Here is a 21,955-nt window from a genome sequence, read left to right as displayed (position 1 = left end):
AATAAAACTAAATAAAAACTTATATCACCTTCATTCAAATCATACTTATGCATTAATTTACTCATATCACAAATATTACTTCTACTAACATTAGAAGAAACAGAATCATTTACATTACTACTTCTGATTTCCGCTTCTATTTTCAATTTTTCAAGTTCAAATGCTCTTTGCTTATCTTTTTCTATAATTTCCATTTCAAATGCTCTTTGCTTATCTTTTTCTATAATTTCCATTTCAAATGCTCTTTGCTTATCTTTTCCTAAAATTTCTAACTTTTCCCTGTCTAAACGGTCATTTATAATTCTATCTAGCATTTGTTTAGTAAAGTCTTCGTTATAATTCTTACTATTCAAAATCATATCTCTTAAGCCTACAATTTTAATATCAGAAGGGTTATCTACATCAAGTTCCAAAGCAAGTTCTTTTAAATTACATTTTTTGCCTCTTGCCAAATAAGCCATCTTAGACTTCAATTTTCAAATAATAATACAATAATTATACTTAAGTTCTTTCCGTTTAATACTTAGACATAACATAAACAGTTTATAAATTCACGTACCTTTCTACTTTCAGTTTTGGCGAGTTTCCACATTCAGTTTAGGCTTAGCGTACGTTAAGGCAATACATTGTTAAATCTAGATAATAATTCTAGTTTATCCCACTTCTGAAATGTTAGCATTTAATTAGTTCCTTTATTAAAAACACATTCCGTCAAACATTAATTGTTAAATACTTGCTTTATTTAGAAACATTACCGTCAACATTACTGCTCAAAAACTTACAGTTCAAAAATATTATTGTTCTGAAAAAAAACTGTTGTTGCCAATCGGGAAAATACATTTTAAATAAAATTAATACGTTGCGTTTACATTAGTTTATTTATTTCTATCTGAATAGATTTTAATGTCTCAGATTTGTTATAATAAAATTTGTTTATTATAAATTTAATCTTCTGTCAGTTATCCATGTGCAAATTAACTATTATCACTTGAAAATAGTCTTTGACATTTTCTCGGATATAGAAAAGTTGATGACCTTTCAGAAGGCACTTATAGTTTTATAGTTTTTCTTGCAGTAAATCTCACTGTGACAGCTTGAAGTGGAAAACTTAATTAATTCATGGCTGGGGGGAAAAAAACTCATCCTTAATATATTAAAAACAAAAAGATTCTGATGAAGAAAAACGGCAGTGAGCCTCAATAAAATTATTTCTAGTGTTTAGGGGATTAAGCTAAATAAAAATTAGAATTGTGGATGGAAAAAAGCTAAAAATGTGAAACATTAAAAGTACTTTTCCATTTTGCCGGCGCAAATCTCGCCAAGCAGACTTTATTGGCGACAACATACAGTATACACATAAAAAATATTTAAAAAATTATAGTTCTAAGAATTCTTTTTTAAAGGAATAAACATTTTAATATCGCTTAAAATTTTGTAAAAAGACATTAATTTAACAATTTACTATGCTTTCATGGTTCAACATCCTGATTCGCCAGTTCATATCACGTGACCCCAAGCGATCTCATCTCACGTAAACTACTCTACAAAAATCTAATGCTCTCAGTAATTATCTACATTAATTTCAAGTTAAATCTTAATTTGGAACACAAGTTTAAATGCAAGCAATATTTCAATGCGTACGAATAGCTTACTCAGAAATTATGTAAAACTGCAGTGCTTTACTTCGCTAATGCATTCTCATTAGAATTGATGAATTTAACCCTTGACTTTACCTTTTCTATATTTTCGGCTTCGGGTATGCGCTGTGATTGCATCCTAATTGACTTAATTACTGAAAATGGCCTTAGACATAAAACTGAACTATCTGATAAAAATTCTATGTAATTATATGCCAATATTGAAAGAAACAATCAATCTGATAAGAAAAAGCTGCGACTTGTTTTGAAAATGAGGCATAAAAGGTTACCAGCGAGAATATTCCGTTTGGCATCGGTTGTACCATTATTGGCAACTTTATCGCTTGCGCCGGCAAAACGGAAAAGTACCACATTATATTTTATCAGATCAAAATGTACTTTCTGCAGTAAGGATAATGAAGATTAAAATAAAATAGCAAAAGTGCCCCTATGCAGCAATGGAACATATTGACATGTGGTTAGCCTGTAAAATTTAGATAAGTTATTTTGGAATTTAGTGACAGAATAACTTTGCAATATTTGTCACACTATCTGAAAAAATATCAGCATACCTTTCAAAAAAGAAATATTCTAGGAGAAAAACTGAAAATCTAGTAAATTTTATTGCTTTTATTAAACCCTTTTTTAAATAGTACATTATATGTCATTTTTCTAAACTTCTGAAAAATCTATTGTTACAGTGCCATGCAATTCATTGCTGTGTCACATGACTTATTTTAAGTTATCTGTGTATACCTATAAATTAATTAGTTGGGATAATTAAGATTTTAGCTTATTTTTATTTTTGTTTTGATGTAGCATTAGAAAAACTATTTTTGAAATGAAAATTCTTATAGTTAAAATAACAATATTCTTATAGTTATTCTGAAGTTAAAATTTGTCTTAACGTTATCTCTGATTTCAATAAAAATCTAGTTCAATTAACTGGGAAATAAAATAAAATTTTGGTTTTAAATAGTTGTGATCAAATCAGCCATCATGAAGTTGGCTATTCATAAAACTAATTCATAGAATGAGTCTTTCTATTCTCATGATATTTCTTATTTCAGTTTAGTATAACATGGAGTAGGACTCAGAAAATTCAAAGATCAGGAGATGTAGAACCAAGCACAGTAGCAAACCTTTTGTAATTTGAGTGAATCCTCTATTAAAGAGCAGTGTCTTGTAATTAATATGTAATATTATTGTATGATTGCTTTTAGCATAGCTTACCATTATTACACAATCACATACAATAAATTAGTAAACAATTACTTTCTATCTCTGTGATATGGACACAACAGGTGTGACTTTTTTGTACAGCCTAAATTACACACATTTTTTGCTGCACTTCATTTGAACTTATTTCAAGTTATTCTAACTTGATTAACTAATTCCTCAAGCCAACTTCAAAAATGACATCAGAATTTGCAAATTTTGAAATTAATTCTCCTGGTCAATTTTTCTTGTACAAGAGTCAAACTTCTTGTTTTATTTTTAATAACGAGTGTAAAACTTTCACAAATATAAGAACTGGGAAATTGTATTAAAAGTTAGATTTTGTTTATATGTCCAAAAACTTTTTTTTTAAATTTCACTTTGCCAAAATATGAATATTTTCATCATTTAAAACACTTCTGTAATTGGAAGTATACAACTACAACCAACGATTGTGAAAATAATAAATTTGACATCAGGAAATCTAATTTTTTGGGGGGCAGTATGCCAATTACATATATTTTAGAGGGATGTCAAAAAAAAAAAAGAGTCCCTCCTCTTTTAATATTTGATTTTTCGAAGCTAGATTATTTCTTTAAACATTTGTTTTTATAGTTTAAATTTTAAAATGATGATTATATTTTCATTAAATATGTAGAACATTTTCTGAAAAAAGTATAATATATATTACATAATAATTTTTTAAAAAATTTACCTTGCAGTGGTTCTGATTTACTGTCTATATCCACTGTAGCTAAAATGAATACAAATGGAAATTTCATTTTGACTGGTTCAAAATGTTGGGTTACAAATGCTGAATTAGCTGACATATTCATTGTGTTTGGAAAGACTCCTAATTTAACAGTAAGTTAGTTTTTGTACTTTTCATGTTCTTTCTCCTTCTTTCATACTATGATTAAAACATTTTACTCTCTTCTTAAAGTTCATAAACCCTGTGCAAAAACTGAATGTTATAGACTTGGTATTCATATCTTTCTTGGAGAGGTAAGTTCTAAAGTTTGTTGTAATCATGAAATGAACTTGTCTGTGTAAGTTCATATGGTCCTCAGATTTTTTTAGGAATGATTTTTGGTTCTTCAAAGGACTGCCATTTTGTGCTAGAATCAACATTTTAGGAGAATATTTTTTGGAAATTGATTGACAAGTATGTATTTGATGGCTTATCCTCTGAATTAGTTCCTACTTCTAATTAAAAAAAGTGTGATACTCAAAGTTTCTAGGCGTAAGCCTAGGTTTATTGAATCACACACGAAGTATATATGTTTTGTGTTATAAAATTCAGTAAATAAAAATACAAATATGTATTTGATGGCTTATCTTTTGAATTAATTTCTACTTCTAATACAAAAAGTGTAATGTGATACTCAAGTTTCTAGGCATAAAGCTTAAATCACTTTAAAAAAAAGTTGGGAATGAAAAATTTATAACATACATTTTATTTTAAATTTTATAAATTAATAACATTTACATCAAAAATAGCTTTTTTTCTTTTTGGGAAATGAATATTTATTATGTGACATTAAGTTTAACAATTTATCAACATTCTGATGATTTTAAAATCTGATTTTTATATAAAATTTTGATTTGCAGATTTTGTGAATTTTTTTACGACTTTTTAGTTGTTCTGACTGAATATCATAAATGAAACGCATAATTGTCTGTTATTTTAAACTCTAACATATTCTTAGGTGGATTTTAATAGTGCTTTTTTAAATGGATATTTTTCTAATAAAAGTTTTTTAATAGTTACGATATATATCTGTAATGACTAAGTGTATTTAACTACCTATTTTATGTATTTATAACCAGCTGCTGAGCTTAAGAAGTTATCTCTTACATATATCTTATATAAGATAAGATAACATATATTATGTTATCGTATCTTATACAGAGTTATCTCTCTGTATTAAGGCATGTTATCACCTTTCCTTATTGGATGTGAGTTACAATACTAAAATGTAAAAATTAGTATAAAATGTTACTCCTTAATAAAATACAAAATTAAAATAAATCTTAATACAAAACTGCTTATCCCTGTTGGTGTTTCAGTGGCTTATTGGAACTTTATAGTATTGTTACGAAATGTATAGGTACAATAAGATAGCTTCCTTGTAAAGCAGTTTTAGGGTTGCCATAATATTGCAAAGGAAAGCCGAGATGCCACAATTCGCAAGAAATCGTCCATTTGGCAACCTTTAGCACGAAAATTGGCGATATGCCATGGATGGATGGAGAACCTTCTCGAACGAATTCTAACTGGTTTAGCTCAGAATGTTCTCGAACACAAGTCAAAAACTATATAAAACCTGCTGGCCCGCAGTCAGTTAGAAAGAGTGCCTTGTCGAGAGGGCGAGACAGTTAGTCAGTCCGTGCGGAGTCGATTGAGTTGACAGCCGAGTGGGTCGTCGAGTGCATTGAGAGAGTCTTTTAGTGTATCGCGAATTAGTGCATCATCAAGTTTTGTCTTAGACTATGCTGAGTCGAGAGCTATACTCTTGTGTATCGTCGAGTGCATCGCGAGTTGTAGCGTGGAGAGTACGTGGCGTTCCGAGAATGACCACGCAGAGCTGTCTCCACCGTTATTGCCTGACAGTGTGAAGGTAGTGTCACTGAATGTGTCAGCGTGTTTATAACAGTTCAATGACTGTAAAAGTGATTTTGAACCTATCTGATTAATATTGGTAAATAAAATATGTTCAATACTTCATCAAGTGTCGTCGTTATTCACTCCAAATCTACGAACCCTTTACGAACGTGAAGGAAGAAAATAATGTAGTAACTGCTATCAGAAAAAAAAAAAAAAAAAAAAATTTAACAATTGGCGTCAGGAGTGGGGTTTGTGAGTGAATGCCAGTGACTCGCCTGCAAAGGAAACGAAGACTTTAATGGACTTCTTAGCCAAGATAAAAGCCGGATATGAATAGATGAAGGCTGAAATGAAAGCTGGATATAAAGAGGTGACAGCTAAGATCAAATCCGGACTGAAATAGATGAAAAGCCAGATGTGATGAGATAAAAGCTGGATATAAAGAGATGACAGCTGAGATCAAAGCTAGACTGAAAGAGAAGAAAGCCCGACGAGAAGAAATAAATGGCGGCCAAGAAAACGTGCGAAAGCAACTCCAACAGGTGAAAGTGGAGCTTACAGAAGAAACTGGAGGCATAAAAGACGATGTAGAAATGAGACAAGTGGCATCTGAAGAATCAAATGATGAAGAAATGAAGGAAGTAGCTAATGGAGTGGCTGAGAAAGATTCTGAAATGAAGGATGAAATATTTAACGAGATTAAAGACAGAGATTGAAAACATGAAGAAATACAAGACGGGAAAGAAGCTTTTGATTCACAAGTGCCTGAAGGGGAAGAAAGTGAAAATGTGACTGCTAAGTTCGTCAAAACTGATAGTGAACTTACGAAGTCACAGGCAGTAAGTGTTGAACCATCTGAAAGTGCATGTGATGCAGAGATGGAAGATGCTGAAGTGCAACTTAAGCAGTGCGCTCCAGTATTGCAAGACAATTCACACACTTCACAGACTGGGTGTGTGCCTCATAGTGCAGGTTTTGCAGACCAGGACTTGATTCTAAACCCGGATACTTCTGCTTGTAAAGGATCGGATTCTATTCATTATTGTGGTGCAAACATCGGAACTGGTTTTCAGGAAATATAGGTAAATAAGCATGTACCATCTGCTAATGATACCGAGGTGAACAATACGCATGCTGCGAGTGATCTACAGAGTGGTGTACGAACTGTTTTAGATTTTCCTGTGGATGAAAACCTTGAAAGAACTGAATCTCCAAACTGTGATATGCAAAACATAAATATATCTGAAAACTGCAGTGGAAAAGTATTTGACCCGGGTATATTTTAGTGAATAGACTGAGACTGAAATTCATTCAGAACTTTAAATTTAAATTTGTTATGTGTTTAATTTGTGTATATAACTTGTATATAGTGTAAATATTTGCTTCTTTAGTTATGTTATTTGTTTGTTTAGAACCTTTTGTTTGTATCGAATTATGCTTCTGACCAAGGGTTGTACTGCCCGGGACGTGCAGTTCTTGGGAGGGGCCAGTGTTACGAAATGTACAGGCGCGGTAAGATGGCTTCCCCGAAAGCAGTTTTAGGGTGGCCATAAAATGGCAAGGGAAGGCGGGGTTGCCACATTTGACGAGAAATCATCCATTTGGCTACGTTTGGCGCCAAAATTGGCAAAGCATCCATTAACCCCACAGGTTTTTCCTTTAAAGAATGTTAGACTATTTAAAGACACGGTAAATATTTTACCCGATCTCTAAATACTGGCATTCAATACGCGAAAAACATATCACTAAACAGAAACTACACTGTTATGAAATTCGCTTCACTATCAATAAGTTCATGCTTTGTGGTCAAGAAGGCACCTGAAAAATTAAACTAAATCCTTGAGAGCACTTAAACCGGCAAAAAGCCGCTCACTGTAGTTACACACGAGAAATCACAGCTTGGAAAAACACTTGTGTTGAAGATGCCGCCCACGGCAGTCGCTCACATTGTTGCCGCTTTTCAAGATCCAGAAAAAGTCATCTTTCGGACTGGAACCACGGCACTTATCACTGGACTGCACGCATTGCAATGGGGGCTGGAAACGGCACACCACAGGGCAATAAAACAGGAACCAGAAAGAATAAGCCAGAGCGACGCGAGATACTTATACCTGAAGTAAACATGACGTCATCTCACGGCAATCAATCAGCTATCGGCACAACTCAGCTTTCCAGATGACGTAACATCAAGTTTCGTTTTTGCATCTTAATTAGGCTGGAACAGTCCATTCTTAATACAAACAGTGGCAGTGAAAAACGAAGTAAAAATAACTACTATATCCCTTTAAAATAAGAACTAAACCTTATGTAAAAGTTGAAAATATTTCAAGGAGGTTTGGTTTGGTTTATTAGATTACGGCAAAGCACTATTAGGGAGGGCTATCTGCCTTAAGGGAGGGGTGCCTTCGTGGAGGACTTTTTAAGGGAAACTGGCTCGTATACACGTTACACATGGGGAAAACCACATATTTCAAGGAGGAGAGATGATGCAGAAAAAGGGTTACAATAGGTCATATTTTCCAAGACGCATAATGTGTTAACACATGCGCATAATACCTTTACGCTTGCGTATAATACGCATGCGCATTTAATGTATAACGGCCGGTATAAGCTAAGCTGAAATTATCTAATTATCTATTTCAGTTAATGTCGCAGATTGCGTTGTTCCTTAATCTTGGAATTGGAACCGGCTTATTATTTTTTGCAGACTTTTAGAGCAATTTTATAAAAGTAAGCTTGAACTTTCGATTATGTCGAAAAGAATTTCTGATTCTGGAGCTGCCAAGAGATCTGCAAAGCGAAAGCATATTTCAATGTCCATCAAACAAAAAGAGGAATTGCTGCAAAAAATGGATAAAGGCATATCCTTTGTTTCTCTAACCATTCTGAAGTCGAAATCTGTTTATCAATTTCACACTGCTCTGCGGGGGGGGGGGGGATGTTGCAGCGCACAATGAATTGGAAGTTGATCTGTCAGAACTATCCTTATCTTCCGGGAAGATGTGTTTATTTTATTCGGCTTATAATTCCTTATTATATATAGTATTTCATCTCGATGTGCTCCGTCTTTGATATGATTTAAATCAAATTTGTCGTTATTATAAATGTTACAAATACACATCAAATAGTTTTCTGGCATGCAATTTTCTAATTTCGACTATGCATAATGTATGCTTTATGCATGCGCGCGTTGAAAGAAATGTTTAACAAAGTAAACAAATAAATATTAAGCTTTTTTTTTTTTGTAAATTTTGATACCCTTTAGATGATAATTGCTCTTTATTTCATAAATTACGGTTTCATATTTTTAATTTTACAATTTCTGCATGCCATCTTACCAGATTTAAACTGATGATCTATAATCCGGAAAAACCGATATTCCGGAATCGCCGAAGTCCCGACAAGTCCGGATTAAAGATTACTGATACTGATTAAAGATTACTGTCCGGATTACTGTATACTAATATTAGTGTGTTTTCATATATATTTTTAATATACTGTTTTTACAGAGGCAGTTCGTACATTTTTTAGACTATTTCCATTGTATTTACAGAAATATTTTACCTAAAATTTTTGTATTTTAAATGTTACATTTGATAACACTTATTCTTCACTATCTTTCTACACCTAATTTCCAAGACAATGCCTTTTGTAGTCTCAGAAATGTATTTTATACCATTCCTCTTAAACAGCTTTCCAAAGTCCAAGGAGTGTTGTAAGCCAATGTTTGGACAATCCACTTTTTTAAAAGTCCAAAATCCATGAGGTATTTATCAGGCAGTTTAGTAGGGATATGAGTGAAGGGTTATGACCTTGATAGCTATTTCTTGTTTCATTTTTTTCCAGGAAATTAACAGTGGATTATGACGTGTGGCTGCATGCTTTGTTATGATGCAGTTCTATAAATTGATGGCACTGTGGGTAATCAGGAAGTATTTCATATTTGAAAATTGGGTATAAAATATGTTCCTGATAATATGCGGAATTGATCTTAGCATTTCTGTCCACTCTCTTTATTTTTAATGTGTTGTTACGTAAAAAACTGGCAACGATCATAAATTCCTTTTTTAGATAGATTTTTTTCCTCCTCTTTTATGATAATAAATAGATTTCTTCTTCATCTAAATATACAAGATTCATCAAATGTGGCAACATTTTTCGATTTTTGTCCGGATAAATGTTTCTCATAAAGAATTATGCAGCATGTTCGGCGTTCAGTGGTATGTCATGGAGAAAGATGATGCACATTTTGTTTTTTCGCCTTTTTGAGATTCATATATGCATTTACTTTGTTTCTAGCTGACATTGAGCATTTTAATGCAACTCTCCTTTGACTTGGCAGATTTTATTTTAACATTAAGAATCTTACCTTTGCAATATTTGAAACATTCCATTTTTTTGGAACAATTTTTCCCCTCAAAGCCAAACTCTGGTGCTTTTTCATTTCGTGTTGACAGTATTACATATAGTATTACATATAGTCTTATATGTTGAAAAACCAGGTTTTTACAGCAATTTTTAATAATCAGATACAGTTTTTTTTTTTTTTTTTTTTTTTCTTTCTTTAAAGAAAGAGCACAATCATAGCCTTTCATTCATAGCTTCTTTAGAAGTGCTATTTTGCTTGAAAACAAAACCATCAAGTAGTAGACGATAATTTATACTTTCAATAATACAGTTGCAGTTAAAAAAATATTTCCAAGAAATGGATTTTTTTAATAGCAAAGCAAAGTCGTCTAAAAAATGTGTCAACAGCCTCTATATCATTTAAGTAGTCACTTCAGAAATAGTATATGCAGCATATTGTCCCCCTCCTGTTTTTCAAGCAGTAAAATTAGTAGAAAAAAGGAGGGGAATATGCAAATGAATACCGTATATTATTACAAGATTAGCCATCGGGAGTACAAATAAATATCTGCTTTTTTTTTATCAAAAACTAGCCATTTATTATGAAAGAATGGTACAAGTATTGTCCATTACTAGCCACTACTTTTTCTCATCTTTCTGGCAGCATATGGATATCGTGTCGGAAGAATGTAGAAAAGCAGTACAAAAAGGAAATATCAACTTACCTTATTTAGACATTTCTTTGTTGTTGGTGTGTGGTGCATAGAATTCCTTAACAGCATTCAAAAACTGCTTAAAATTATCTGAACCAAAATCTTTATACTGCCATCACCACATAAATTCACAAAAGTAAGAATAAAAAATATCCATAGTGAAAGCTGTCGGTGGCATTTCTTTCAAAAATCCCTTTTTATTACACCCCCATTTACTTTCAGTAGTGTTGATATAAGCTCCAGTTTCCAAATTCTTAAATTTAAATGTCACTGCATAATTTACTGAGAGGTGAAGAAAACCATTATGAGAAAGACAATCATATGACTTCCAACAATCGAATATGATCGTTGTTCCAGGTAATATATTCTGTTGAATTATGATTAAACCTTCATTTGCATGCCAGTTAATCAATGCTTTCTTTTCAATTCAGGCAGAATCTTTAGGTTAAATCTACCACCGGTAGCCATTTTATGGGGTAAAGCGCAAAATAAGCAATGTACTTCCTAACTGACATTCAAAGCAGAAATAAGCCCTGAGAAACATTCTCCCGTTTTAATCAAATTCAGCACAATCACCATTCAGCACAACCAGTCATGTCATGAGAGAGCTTCCAAAACATACACTGTAAAATATTCAGGTTACCATAAATAAGACAACAACTTGACAATAAATGAAACAACTTAGCGATAATCCAAAGGGTACCAAAAAATATAAACTACCCGAAAAATATTGACTTTTGCTCTGCTCAAACAGACCATGCATCATAATCAAAATAAGTAATAATCAGAAGAAGCAATGTCTGTATAATACAGTGGGAGAGGGAAACTTCTCGTTTGAGTGTTTCCAAGTAAGTTTTAATCAGTGCCGCAATATGTGAATGAGCATTAGGAGAATTAATTTTGTCATGTCTGGAGTAGTAGCTAGTGCATTTGTCCTAGAGTGCTTTGCTCAGTCTCATTAGCTGTATTCAGTAGAGAATCCCAGAAATGGTTTCGTTCCATTTGAGTAATTCATAATACATGACATCAAGTTGATCTTACTGTATACACAACAGGATTCTTTTTTCTGTGAGTATTCAACTTAGCTGTTGATGTTGAAGCACGGCCAGGTAGTCCTCATTATTTCTTCTATGAGGTATCATAGTGGATCCATTTTTTATCACCAGTAACTATACGATACCCCAAAAAAACTTCTGTTTATGCTTGGCCAGCTACATTTCACATGTAAAAAATCGATGTTAAACATGTCTTAGCTTCAGTTCATATGGAACCCAATTTCCTTCCTTTTGAATAATTGCCAGTGATTTTAAATTATGTGAAATTGCTTGTTGAGTCACCTTGTAATGTAAATGCTACTTCTACTTGCATTTGACATGAATCTTCATCCAATAATGCTTCCAATTCCACGTCTTTGTATACTTTTGCTTCATGCTTTATCTTTAATATCAAATTCATCTTTCTTAAAGTTTTGAAATCACTCTCGACAACTTCTCTCACTTAAGGCAGCCTCACCATATGCTTCTACAAGCAGTCAATGCACCTCAGCATGAAGTTTTAAATAAAAAATTCCTGCAAATGATGTTCATTCATTTCAAAACTCCAACATTTTCGTACATAAAAAATATATGACAATACAAAATCGCTAAGATTTCAAGGTTATGTTGTTAGTACATGTCCAACCATATGATTTGGTGTTCGACATCAGACAGTTTTAACCATAACTTGCTGGTGGTGCCATTTTTGTTTCAGATAGCGAACACTTATTTGTACTTCCAGTATTTTTCTTGGAAGCAACTGTGTCCATTTTCATTCTTTTCTTGAAATTTAATATTAGAAAGAGGTTAACTTATCACACAAAGCCTGTTTGGTGCAACATATTATTTCTTTGTTCGAAGCAGAATGAGCTTAGCCATTCTCTTCTTTCTAAATCAACGTCTAGATGTAATTGGAAGGATTTCCAGATTAACATCTAGGTATTTGAGAAATGAAATGGTGTTATTTCATTTAAATGTTGCTACAGTTATGTAAAATGCTAGTTTTATTTTAAAACTTTGTATAACTTTGACTTTTGGAGTGTATTTGTATCTGCATGTAAAAAATTTACATAGCACTGCAAAATAAGAAACCAATGATTCTTCTAGCATACAATCTGAAGAAAGCTTTAGTTTCTGTGATTTCATCATGCCATTGATTTCATTTTTATATGTGTCTCTGCATTTAAAGTTTGGAAAATTTAATATTTTTACCATATTGATTTATTTGAATATTACTTAAAATGACTTTTATAATAAGGAGAAAATAAAAAATTTCCATGAGTTTATTGTGGTCATGTGTGAAGATTTTTGCAGTTCATTTAAACACATATCTACAATCCCTACTCAAAACAGAATTATGTAGTCTTTTACAGTTCATCATTACGACTGTGACAAGGTCCATCATTACATACTTGAAGTTCGTTATTATAAGCAAATTATATTTTGATTTTCAACTACCATAAACACTATTAGAGTAAGTAGTTGCCTCCCTGTTATTTATTTTTAAATGAAAGCTATTTTAAATCACTAGCTGCTTGTGTGGCCAACAGCCTGAAACAGTTATTGAAAAGGAGGAAAAATATATAATGATTTTAGCTTCACAGGTCCAGCTAATAGTTAATAATTAGAAGAGATGAAGAACTGTATTTGTTGCTTTTAAATCACCTAGTGTGTTAATTAATAACAGACAAATTTGAGAAAAAATTTTTTTGCTGTGCTGAAGGGCAATGCATGTGGAAGATAAGATTTCTTATTTTGGATGGTGGCAACACAATGCTTTTAAAACACTGAGTCTGTTCATTAAATTTGAGGGAATGGATCATGGAAACTGTCCTGTTTCTTTTGTTTAACACTATGAAGCAAATGGAAAACAAATTCAAGATTTAAAATTTGGACTTTGAAAGACACATGTTCGAGTAAAGGACTTCATGTGTTCAAAATTTGGTGGCTATACAGGCACGTAGTCAGGGAGGGTACCCTGGGCGCCCAGGCACCCTGCCGCTTCACTACTACCTATGCTGAAAAAAAAAGAAAAGCTAAGTAATTTTCAATAGATAAGACTTAGTTTTTAAAATATTGCTTTCCAGCTTCCCAAAAAATTTATGTGATTAACAAAGGCTGAAAGGAAAGTCTATGATTTTCCATTTAGTAAGAACAGGAAAAGCCATCCTTCCTCAGCAAGCAAATGGGGGGGGGAATATTTAGAAGGTTATGTGACACTTTCAAGTCGTAAAGCTTTTCTTTTACAGCTTTGAATAGTCCTCCGTAGCCGGTCCCACCTTCCCTCTAGCTATCAAGCTTAATGTCACTTAAGAAGAAAAAGGCTCTTTCATTTTGGACTAAGCATCTAAAAGCATAATGTTTAAAAGAAAATAAGTTAAAAAAAAGAAAAAAAAAAAGAAAGAAAGAAAAGAGAAGAAAAAATTAACTTGGGGTATTTAATTTTAAGATTTACTACTTATTATCTAAAAATTGCAAAGAATATAAAAGAGAAACGCATTAAAATAAGTTTGAGTGACTGTTTTTTACATTAATATCGAATTTCAGTTAAGTCAATAAATATAAAAAAATATTAATATACTTTTTTTTGGAATAATATAGAGAGCAAGTCAACTTGGATGCTTTCAATGCAATGAATTTTATGTTCTTAGTCATCTAGCAATTTAACTTCTTGTTATTTAAAATTACTTAATAGGCTAGTTGTTAAATACACAGGTAGTTCATTCAACTGCCAAGTATTTTATTTTATTTTATTATTAGCCCAAGGGGGCAATTTGCCCAGAAGGGCTATTAATTTTGGGCTAAAATAGTTTTGTCATTTTGAGTTGGTTCACTATAAACGTCGTATCACTTTTCAAATTGTTGCCACCAAATATTAAAGCCCAGCATTATATTTAAAGAAATTAAATAATGAAGAATCTGCTTGAATATATGTATGTTTCTCGAACTGTGAAAGAACAGTGGTAGTTAGAGGCATCAAATTTTGAATAACATAGTCCTCCACTGGAAGCCCAAATTTGAATTTGAAATATGTTTTATTATCTATTTCTTATTTTGTAAATCTTGAACGAATTCTTGATTAGCAAACTCAACGATTTCAAAGCAAGCAATGGCAACACTGTAAAAAAAAAAATTCTCCAGCGTGCGAGACTGTGTGTCGGTAATTCTAAAGATAGCTCTTTTAAATTTATTTTGTGATACAGCTATTGAGTTGAATTTAATGGCTTAAGTGCAAAGAACGTGATATTTAATAAATAAAGCTAACAAAGAAAACGTTAAAAAAAGGTCTCTTTGGGCGTAATATAAAATATGAAAGCTTTCAGATTTATTTATTTATTTATTTATTTTGTGTGTGTCTATGTTAGGGACAAATAACCAGATAATTACTGATTAAAAGGAAGTATAAAATAAGAGAATTTAATAGAATGAAAAAAGTACATTGCCCATTAGTGGGCAAAATTTATAAGGTTGCTGAACAATGATGCGACATGGGTTAGAATATCAGAGAACAAGCTGAACGAGCTTTTATGACTTTCCTTATGTATAAACCAGTTTCCCTTAGAAAGTCCTCCACAAATGGGATGGCATCCCTTCCCTAGGCATGTCTATGGGGACAGATAACCTTTGTATGCTTTTACGTGTTGATGTAAACAAACAGTAGGAAGCATATATGAAATACTAATTATAATGATAAAAATTTGATGTAATTGTAAGATCATGTACATCGTCGACATCAAGCCGAAACCACGAATCAACAACATCCCTTTCCAATGGAAAGAATTTTATTGGCATTTGCTTTATTTTACAAAAATCAATGGTCTACACCAGAGGTCGTCAACCTGTGACCCATTTGGTAATTTCGAGTGACCCACTTTAGTTCCGAAAATAAAGTATAAGATATACAAACATTTTTTTCTTTTTCCCAAAAAATTTTTGTCGCAAAGTTATGAACGTACCAAATTTGAATCCAGTATAACATATAAAAATATCAGTTAAAGCCCCACCCCCGCCTGACTGGATGTGGAATCAGCCGATAGTATGCGGAATGCAGCAACATTGTCTGAACAAATTGTACCATTCCTGGATGCGCGCGTCGTTATCTCAGTTGTATGTCAGTCATAGTTATAGCACGTGAAGTATAGTAGCACAATAATATTTACCTAGTGAAATAAATATTATTATTTAAAAAAATTACCGTGAACAAACAAAAAGCAAAAAAGAGATTATTTCAAGATGTGTGGACAGAAAAATATGGGTGTATTGAAAATTGTGACAAATTGATATGTACTTTATGTACAGGATAATTACCGCCAGGACTTATAATATTGAATGACACTTTTCTTCAAAGCATAAAAATGTGAGTGAAATGGCAAATGAAGATAAATCTGAATACATTGATAAACATGTATTAAATTTGGGAAAACAAAATAAATTCTTAAAAGAGTTTTGTTACGAGCAACAATCACGCTACGTCTGCCAGCTTTGTTGCAGCTCTTAGCATTGGTACCAACGGGAAAACCATTTACAGATGGTGAGTTTTTGAAAAATGCATTCATAAATTGTTCCGAACACTTATTTAATGACTTTGCAAATAAAAAACAAATAATTGAGAGAATCAAAGAAATGCCATTGTCAGCTAGAACAGTCCAGCGTCGCGTTGAAGATATGGCCAAGAATATTGATGAACAGGTCAAAAATGATTTGTTATCTTGTGGCATAATTAGCATAGCAGTTGATGAAAGTACTGACATAAATAGTATTGGTAGGCTTGCAATGATTATAAGATTTGCATCAATAAACAGCTTGAATGTCAATGAAGAACTATGCGTTCTTACTTCAATGAATGACACCACCAAAGGCACTGATATTTTTCGTCAAGTACAAGAGTTTACAAATTTCAAAAATGGGCAAGTATTGGATTTAAAAAGTAAATTGTTTTCCATAACAACTGGCGGTGCTTCAAGTATGAGAGGAAAAACTGTTGGATTTGTAAAACTAATGGAAAATGAACTTGGCTGTTCACTTTTATCGTTTCATTGTATCATACATGAAGAAAATTTATTTGCAAAGGCATCTACACGACAACTTAAGGATGTAATGGAAAAAGTTGTTAAGATCGTAAACATGATAATAGCGCGATCAGCATGAATACACAGACGCTTTAAAGCTTTTTTGGAGGAAATTGAATCGAAATATGGAGATTTGTTATTACATTCTGAAATACGATGGTTAAGTCGGGGCAAAGTTCTCAATAGATTTGTAGAGTGTTTTGATGATATACAAATATTTCTTCACAAAATCGGTGAAAATGATCTCGAACTCAATGATAAACAATGGTTTTTAAGACTTTTGTTCTTAACAGACATAATGAACCATTATAAAGATTTCAACGTATGACTCCAAGAAAATAACCACACAATTTTGAAAATGTATGAGGAATGGAAGAGTTTTACTTCAAAATTGATATTACAGTCAAAAGTCGTTAATTCGGACACCCATAATTCGGAATGATCTATAATCCGGACCTCAAAACTAAAAACTTTCTGCGCATGCGCCGCGTTGACACATGCGCATACGCGTTTACGCATGCGCGTAAGACCTTTTACGACTGCGCATATGAGGGTGCGCAAGTGCAGAATACATTTTCATGTGCGCGTTTTATGTATAATGGACGTATAAGCTAAAATTATCTAATTATCTATTTCAGTTAATGTTGATGATTGCATTGTTCCTTAATTTTCGAATTGGATCCGGCTTATTATTTTTTGCAGACTGTAAGAGCAAATTTTTAAAAGTAAGCTTAAACTTTCGATTATGTCAAACAGAATTTCCGATATATATTTGCTAATATGTAAAGGATCTAAAGCGAAAGTATGTTTTGAAATCCGAAATCTGTTTATCAATTTCACGCTGCTCGGCGGGCGTGTAATAAATTGGAAGTTGATCTGTCAGCACTATCCTTATCTTCAGCGCAGATGTTTTTATTTTATTTGGCTTATAATTCCAAATGTAGTATTTCATCTCGATATGCTCCGTCTTTGATACGATTTAAAACAAGTTCCTCGTCATTATAATTCGCTTCCGATAGCAAAGAAAGTGACAGAGGTTATTGAAAACGAAAAAATTTCGATTGACAAATTAGTCGGTGTTCTCGACACAGTAATTATAGGACTTGAACAGCGGAACTTTGTAACTGAACAAGAAATTATGTCTGTTTAATAGAATTAAAGAGAAAGTATTATCACATGAAACGAAGCAAAACTTAAACAACTTACATTGAAAGAAATGTTTAATAAAGTAAACAAATAAATATTAAGCTCTTTTCTTTTTGGAAATTTTGGTACCCTTTAGATCATAATTGTTCTTTATTTCATAAATTACGGTTTCATATTTTTAATTTTAGAATTTCTGCATGCCATCTTACGAGATTTAAACTGATGATCCATAATCCGGAATCGGCGAAGTCCCGACGAGTCCGGATTAACGACTTTTGACTGTATTTGAAACTGACATAAAAACTAAAAAATTTAATTTCTTTCCGTTGTTAAAAAGGGAACATGAAAAAGAAAATATCAATGAACGCAATCTAAATATGTTCGAAACTTTGATTTCGGTCATTAAAAGTGAATATGAAAGTCGCTTTCAAAGTCTTAAGAAACATGGAGAAATGTTTACATTTATAATAAAGCCCAATGAAAGAGAAGAAAATATTATAAATTTGCAGTATTTTGAATATCTAAGAATTGACAATTTTAGTTTAGAAATGATTGATTTCAAAAGTTCAACATTATGGACGGATAAATTCAAGAAATTGTGGAATGATTTGGAAAATACAGAAGATAATCATTTTCTCGTGATATCAACATGTTGGGCATCACTTCCTACGAGGTTTTCATCATTAAAATAAATTGGCTTTGCCATTTTGTCCACATTTGGGTTCACCTATAAATGTGAGCAAATATTTTCACAAGTGAAATTTATTTTAAGCAAAAACAGGAGCAGGTTAACTATTGAAAATTCAGATGCTTGTGTTCGACTTAAAACGACTAACTATAAACCAGACTTGACTAAATTGACGTCACAAGTTCAACTTCAGAGGAGCCATTGATATCGTAGAGAAAGTTTATAAATAAAGTTTATTCAACTATGTTTGTAATTATTTTCTTAATAAAATATATCTTATTATTTACTAAAATGCTGTTTTAATACGAAAATATCTTTGACCCAAACGTCTCTTTAATACTCGCATTTTGGTTGATTTTGACCCGCGGCCAAAAAAAGGTTGCCGACCCCTGGTCTACACCAAGGTTTCTTAAACTTTTTTCAGTTGCGACCCTTTTTATCTCAGGAGATTTTTTCGCGATTCCCAGGACGAAAATATGCACAAATCCGACACACGCGTGTGTGAAACTGTCAATTTTTTCACTCGTACTGTAATATACTATTGTAGTTTTAGGTCATTAAGTTTAATTTCTAATTTTAAGACATAGAACAGCCATTCAAAGGTTAAATAAGTAACATACGAAATGACACCGTCACGTGCAAAACAAGTAAAATGAACGTTTCTATTATAAAAAGAAGATGTCGAAACATTTTCCTTTTTTTTTTGTCTGTATTGTCTTATCTTTATCTATTTTCAGACACATTGTGTAAAAATATTTGGTAATTCTAACATTATTATAACAAGTTACTATCAAAATTGCTGAACCTTTTGGCGACTCCTTACTGCAGGTTCCGCGACCCGCTTGGGGGTTGCGACACACAGTTTAAGAAACGCCGATCTACACTATAGTTCTAATATATTTATCAAAAGCAAATGCATTTTAATCATAATGCAAAACAGAAAAATAACAAAAAATATTTAATATTAATATTATACCTTTGTCCTCGGAAGGGAATGAGAAAATATTGTTCATTTTCTTCTGGTTCATTTACATCATATAATAGTTTAGATTCATGGCGTAAAATTTTAAAATGGTAGTTATTCAATTTTAAATTCTATAAAGTAGATCATCAATTTTCGAAAAATTCTTAAAACTGCATTTAATTTTCTATTGCTTTTTAAGCAAAAAAGTAAACATCTAAAAATAACATAAAACACAGGCACATACTCTTTGCTCTATTCTTTTGTTTAAGAACAAATCAGGTTGACGAACAGAATTGAGACATTTTACTAAATTGTGGAAATCACTGTAAGAGGTGAAGTTAGCCCTTAGAGATAAACCATGAGGGATCCAGTCAATTTGATCATGAGAAAGTGAAAAATAACAGATCAAATCTAATGTCTTTGAAAGTTACTACGTTTTTCCTACAAATTTTGCTGTGTGTTGTGTTACTAGCAATAATGCTTTAACTTGTGTTTAGTTAATATAAATCACTTAATATGAGATTCCCTAAAAAAAGAAAGCATAATTTAGAAAAAAGTCTAAAAAAATTGTGAGTTTCTTTTCTTCAAAAACTTAAACATTTTCTAACGAAGTGAACTCTACCGGAAGCATTTCTGTCATAGAAAAAAGGAAAGCAACTTTTTTCTCTCATTTGAAAATTCTGACTATTATATAATTATATATTATATAATTCTGACTATTATAATAATAGGTGTAGTTATAATAAATAAAATAATTTTTATGCCATTCAAAATTCATGCAGTATGTGCTATTGTGTATTTAAATGTATTTATCTAAACTGCAAATTTTAGTAATTCGTAAACGTGTTCAATTATTAATTACCTGCAGTTATAAATAGTACTCGAAACATTAGTTTAATTTGCAATAATCTTAATTTTATTTAACTATACTATTCAGAGATATTATCATATAGTTAGTTAATGCTTCCAAGTTGCGCAATAAAAATTATTTCTTGAATGTATGATATTAATGAGGGGGCAGTTATTTTAATTCTTATTTGAAGTTTTTCTTCAAAGAGCAACATTAATCACAAAGGAATGACTAGATTAAAATTTGCTAATAATGTTTCAACTTCACTGATTTTACAGAGCTGTAAAAGGAAAATGTCTTTTACAACTTATCCGTATGCTGTGACATATTCCTTGCTCCTTTATCCATGAATTGAATTGTTTAATCTTTTGGGCTCTATTAAAAATTCTAAGAAATGTGAGAATCATTGATTTAGTGGCAGAAGAAAAAGTACAAAGCCCTCTTTCTAACTTTTTTACATTGAAGAATCAACTGTTAATAAGTTAACTAGTGCTGCTTCCGTCAATTTAAAAGACCGAGTCGATATGTAATTTGACTTATTGCTTATGAAAAAGTTTAAATGTGACGGAGTATATCTAAAGTGTTATTGAATAAATAACACTTTAGATAATAATAAATAATAAATGTTATTGAATAAATTATGAATTCCATAAACTAATAAACTCAGAATTAAAATAAAAGTTCAAAAATAATTTTATACTTAAATGATAATCCCAATGACATAAAAGTAAATTAATAACAAATAATAGAAGTCAATAATTTCTTTCTGTAAGGTATTATTATTGTTTCCAAATATATACCAAGATATGAATACTATTTAACAAGGGGGAAGTACACGTTCGATTTTCTGTTTTAAATACAAATTAAATACAAGGAATCTTCTTATGGTGACCATTTTCCTTCGAAGTCCATCTGTAAAAGTGATCGGTATTTCTGAGAACAGCGACTATTTACTTACCAGATCAAAACTATCTACATTAAAGACTGCCGTTTTAAAAACGACTCACTGTATTTAATGCATTCAAATTTCACAAAGATAAAATAGTTGAATAATGCAGATAAAATAATTAAATTTTATATTCAAATAACAAATTTCAATAAATCGTTTAAAGAAGATTGCTAAGAGAAAAATCTTAAATCCCTCAGGATATTGACTAAAATATAAAAAGCTCAAAATTGTGTTCTGTAGCTTAGCAGTCCTTAATAACTCTTATCTTGCAGATAAAGCATTACCTGAAATCCATTTTTATTTAAATTCAAATTATTGTTATAAATTAAAAATATTGTTACTTATATTGCGATAAAAATTGTAAAATGAATCGTATCTAGCATACGATACGTTTTAAAGTGTTTTCAGTATTTTCTTTTGAATGTGAATATATTTACTCTTCTGTGTAATATTATTAAATGCTTAAGTTTAAATATAAGTCTATTTGTACCTTATAATGCCTTACATTTTGGTGGCTAATAAATTTGCGTTTTCGGTTACATTAAACCCATATAATCCAGTCTCCTCATACGATTTAGGTCGACGATATATTATTTGACCTTTGTCAAACAAGAAGGGCCATGCAGCATAAGGCGTACCATTATTTTTATCAAAGCTTTTTCGATATATTTGAAGCTCTAGAGCGTGATGTGTTGCTCAACCAAACCAGATGCTTATGTGTATAATCAATGG

At 31.7% G+C, this 21,955-nt stretch overlaps 1 protein-coding gene across 2 annotated transcripts in view; it reads left to right on the top strand.

The window, feature by feature from the left end:
- The window catches only part of LOC118195501 (complex I assembly factor ACAD9, mitochondrial-like), a 150,875-nt gene that overhangs the window by 47,589 nt on the left and 81,331 nt on the right, over positions 1–21,955 (top strand). For both annotated transcript variants that reach the window (XM_035366827.2, XM_035366826.2), the window contains exon 8: positions 3,578–3,719. In XM_035366827.2, the coding sequence (XP_035222718.1) occupies positions 3,578–3,719 (142 nt within the window). The remainder of the gene's footprint in view (positions 1–3,577; positions 3,720–21,955) is intronic.

The sequence above is a fragment of the Stegodyphus dumicola genome, chromosome 1, assembly GCF_044657685.1.
Source record: "Stegodyphus dumicola isolate Sdum_Otavi_A_Nest chromosome 1, ASM4465768v1".
Taxonomy (NCBI): Eukaryota; Metazoa; Arthropoda; class Arachnida; order Araneae; family Eresidae; genus Stegodyphus; species Stegodyphus dumicola.
This window is presented reverse-complemented; position numbering and strand designations above follow the sequence as displayed.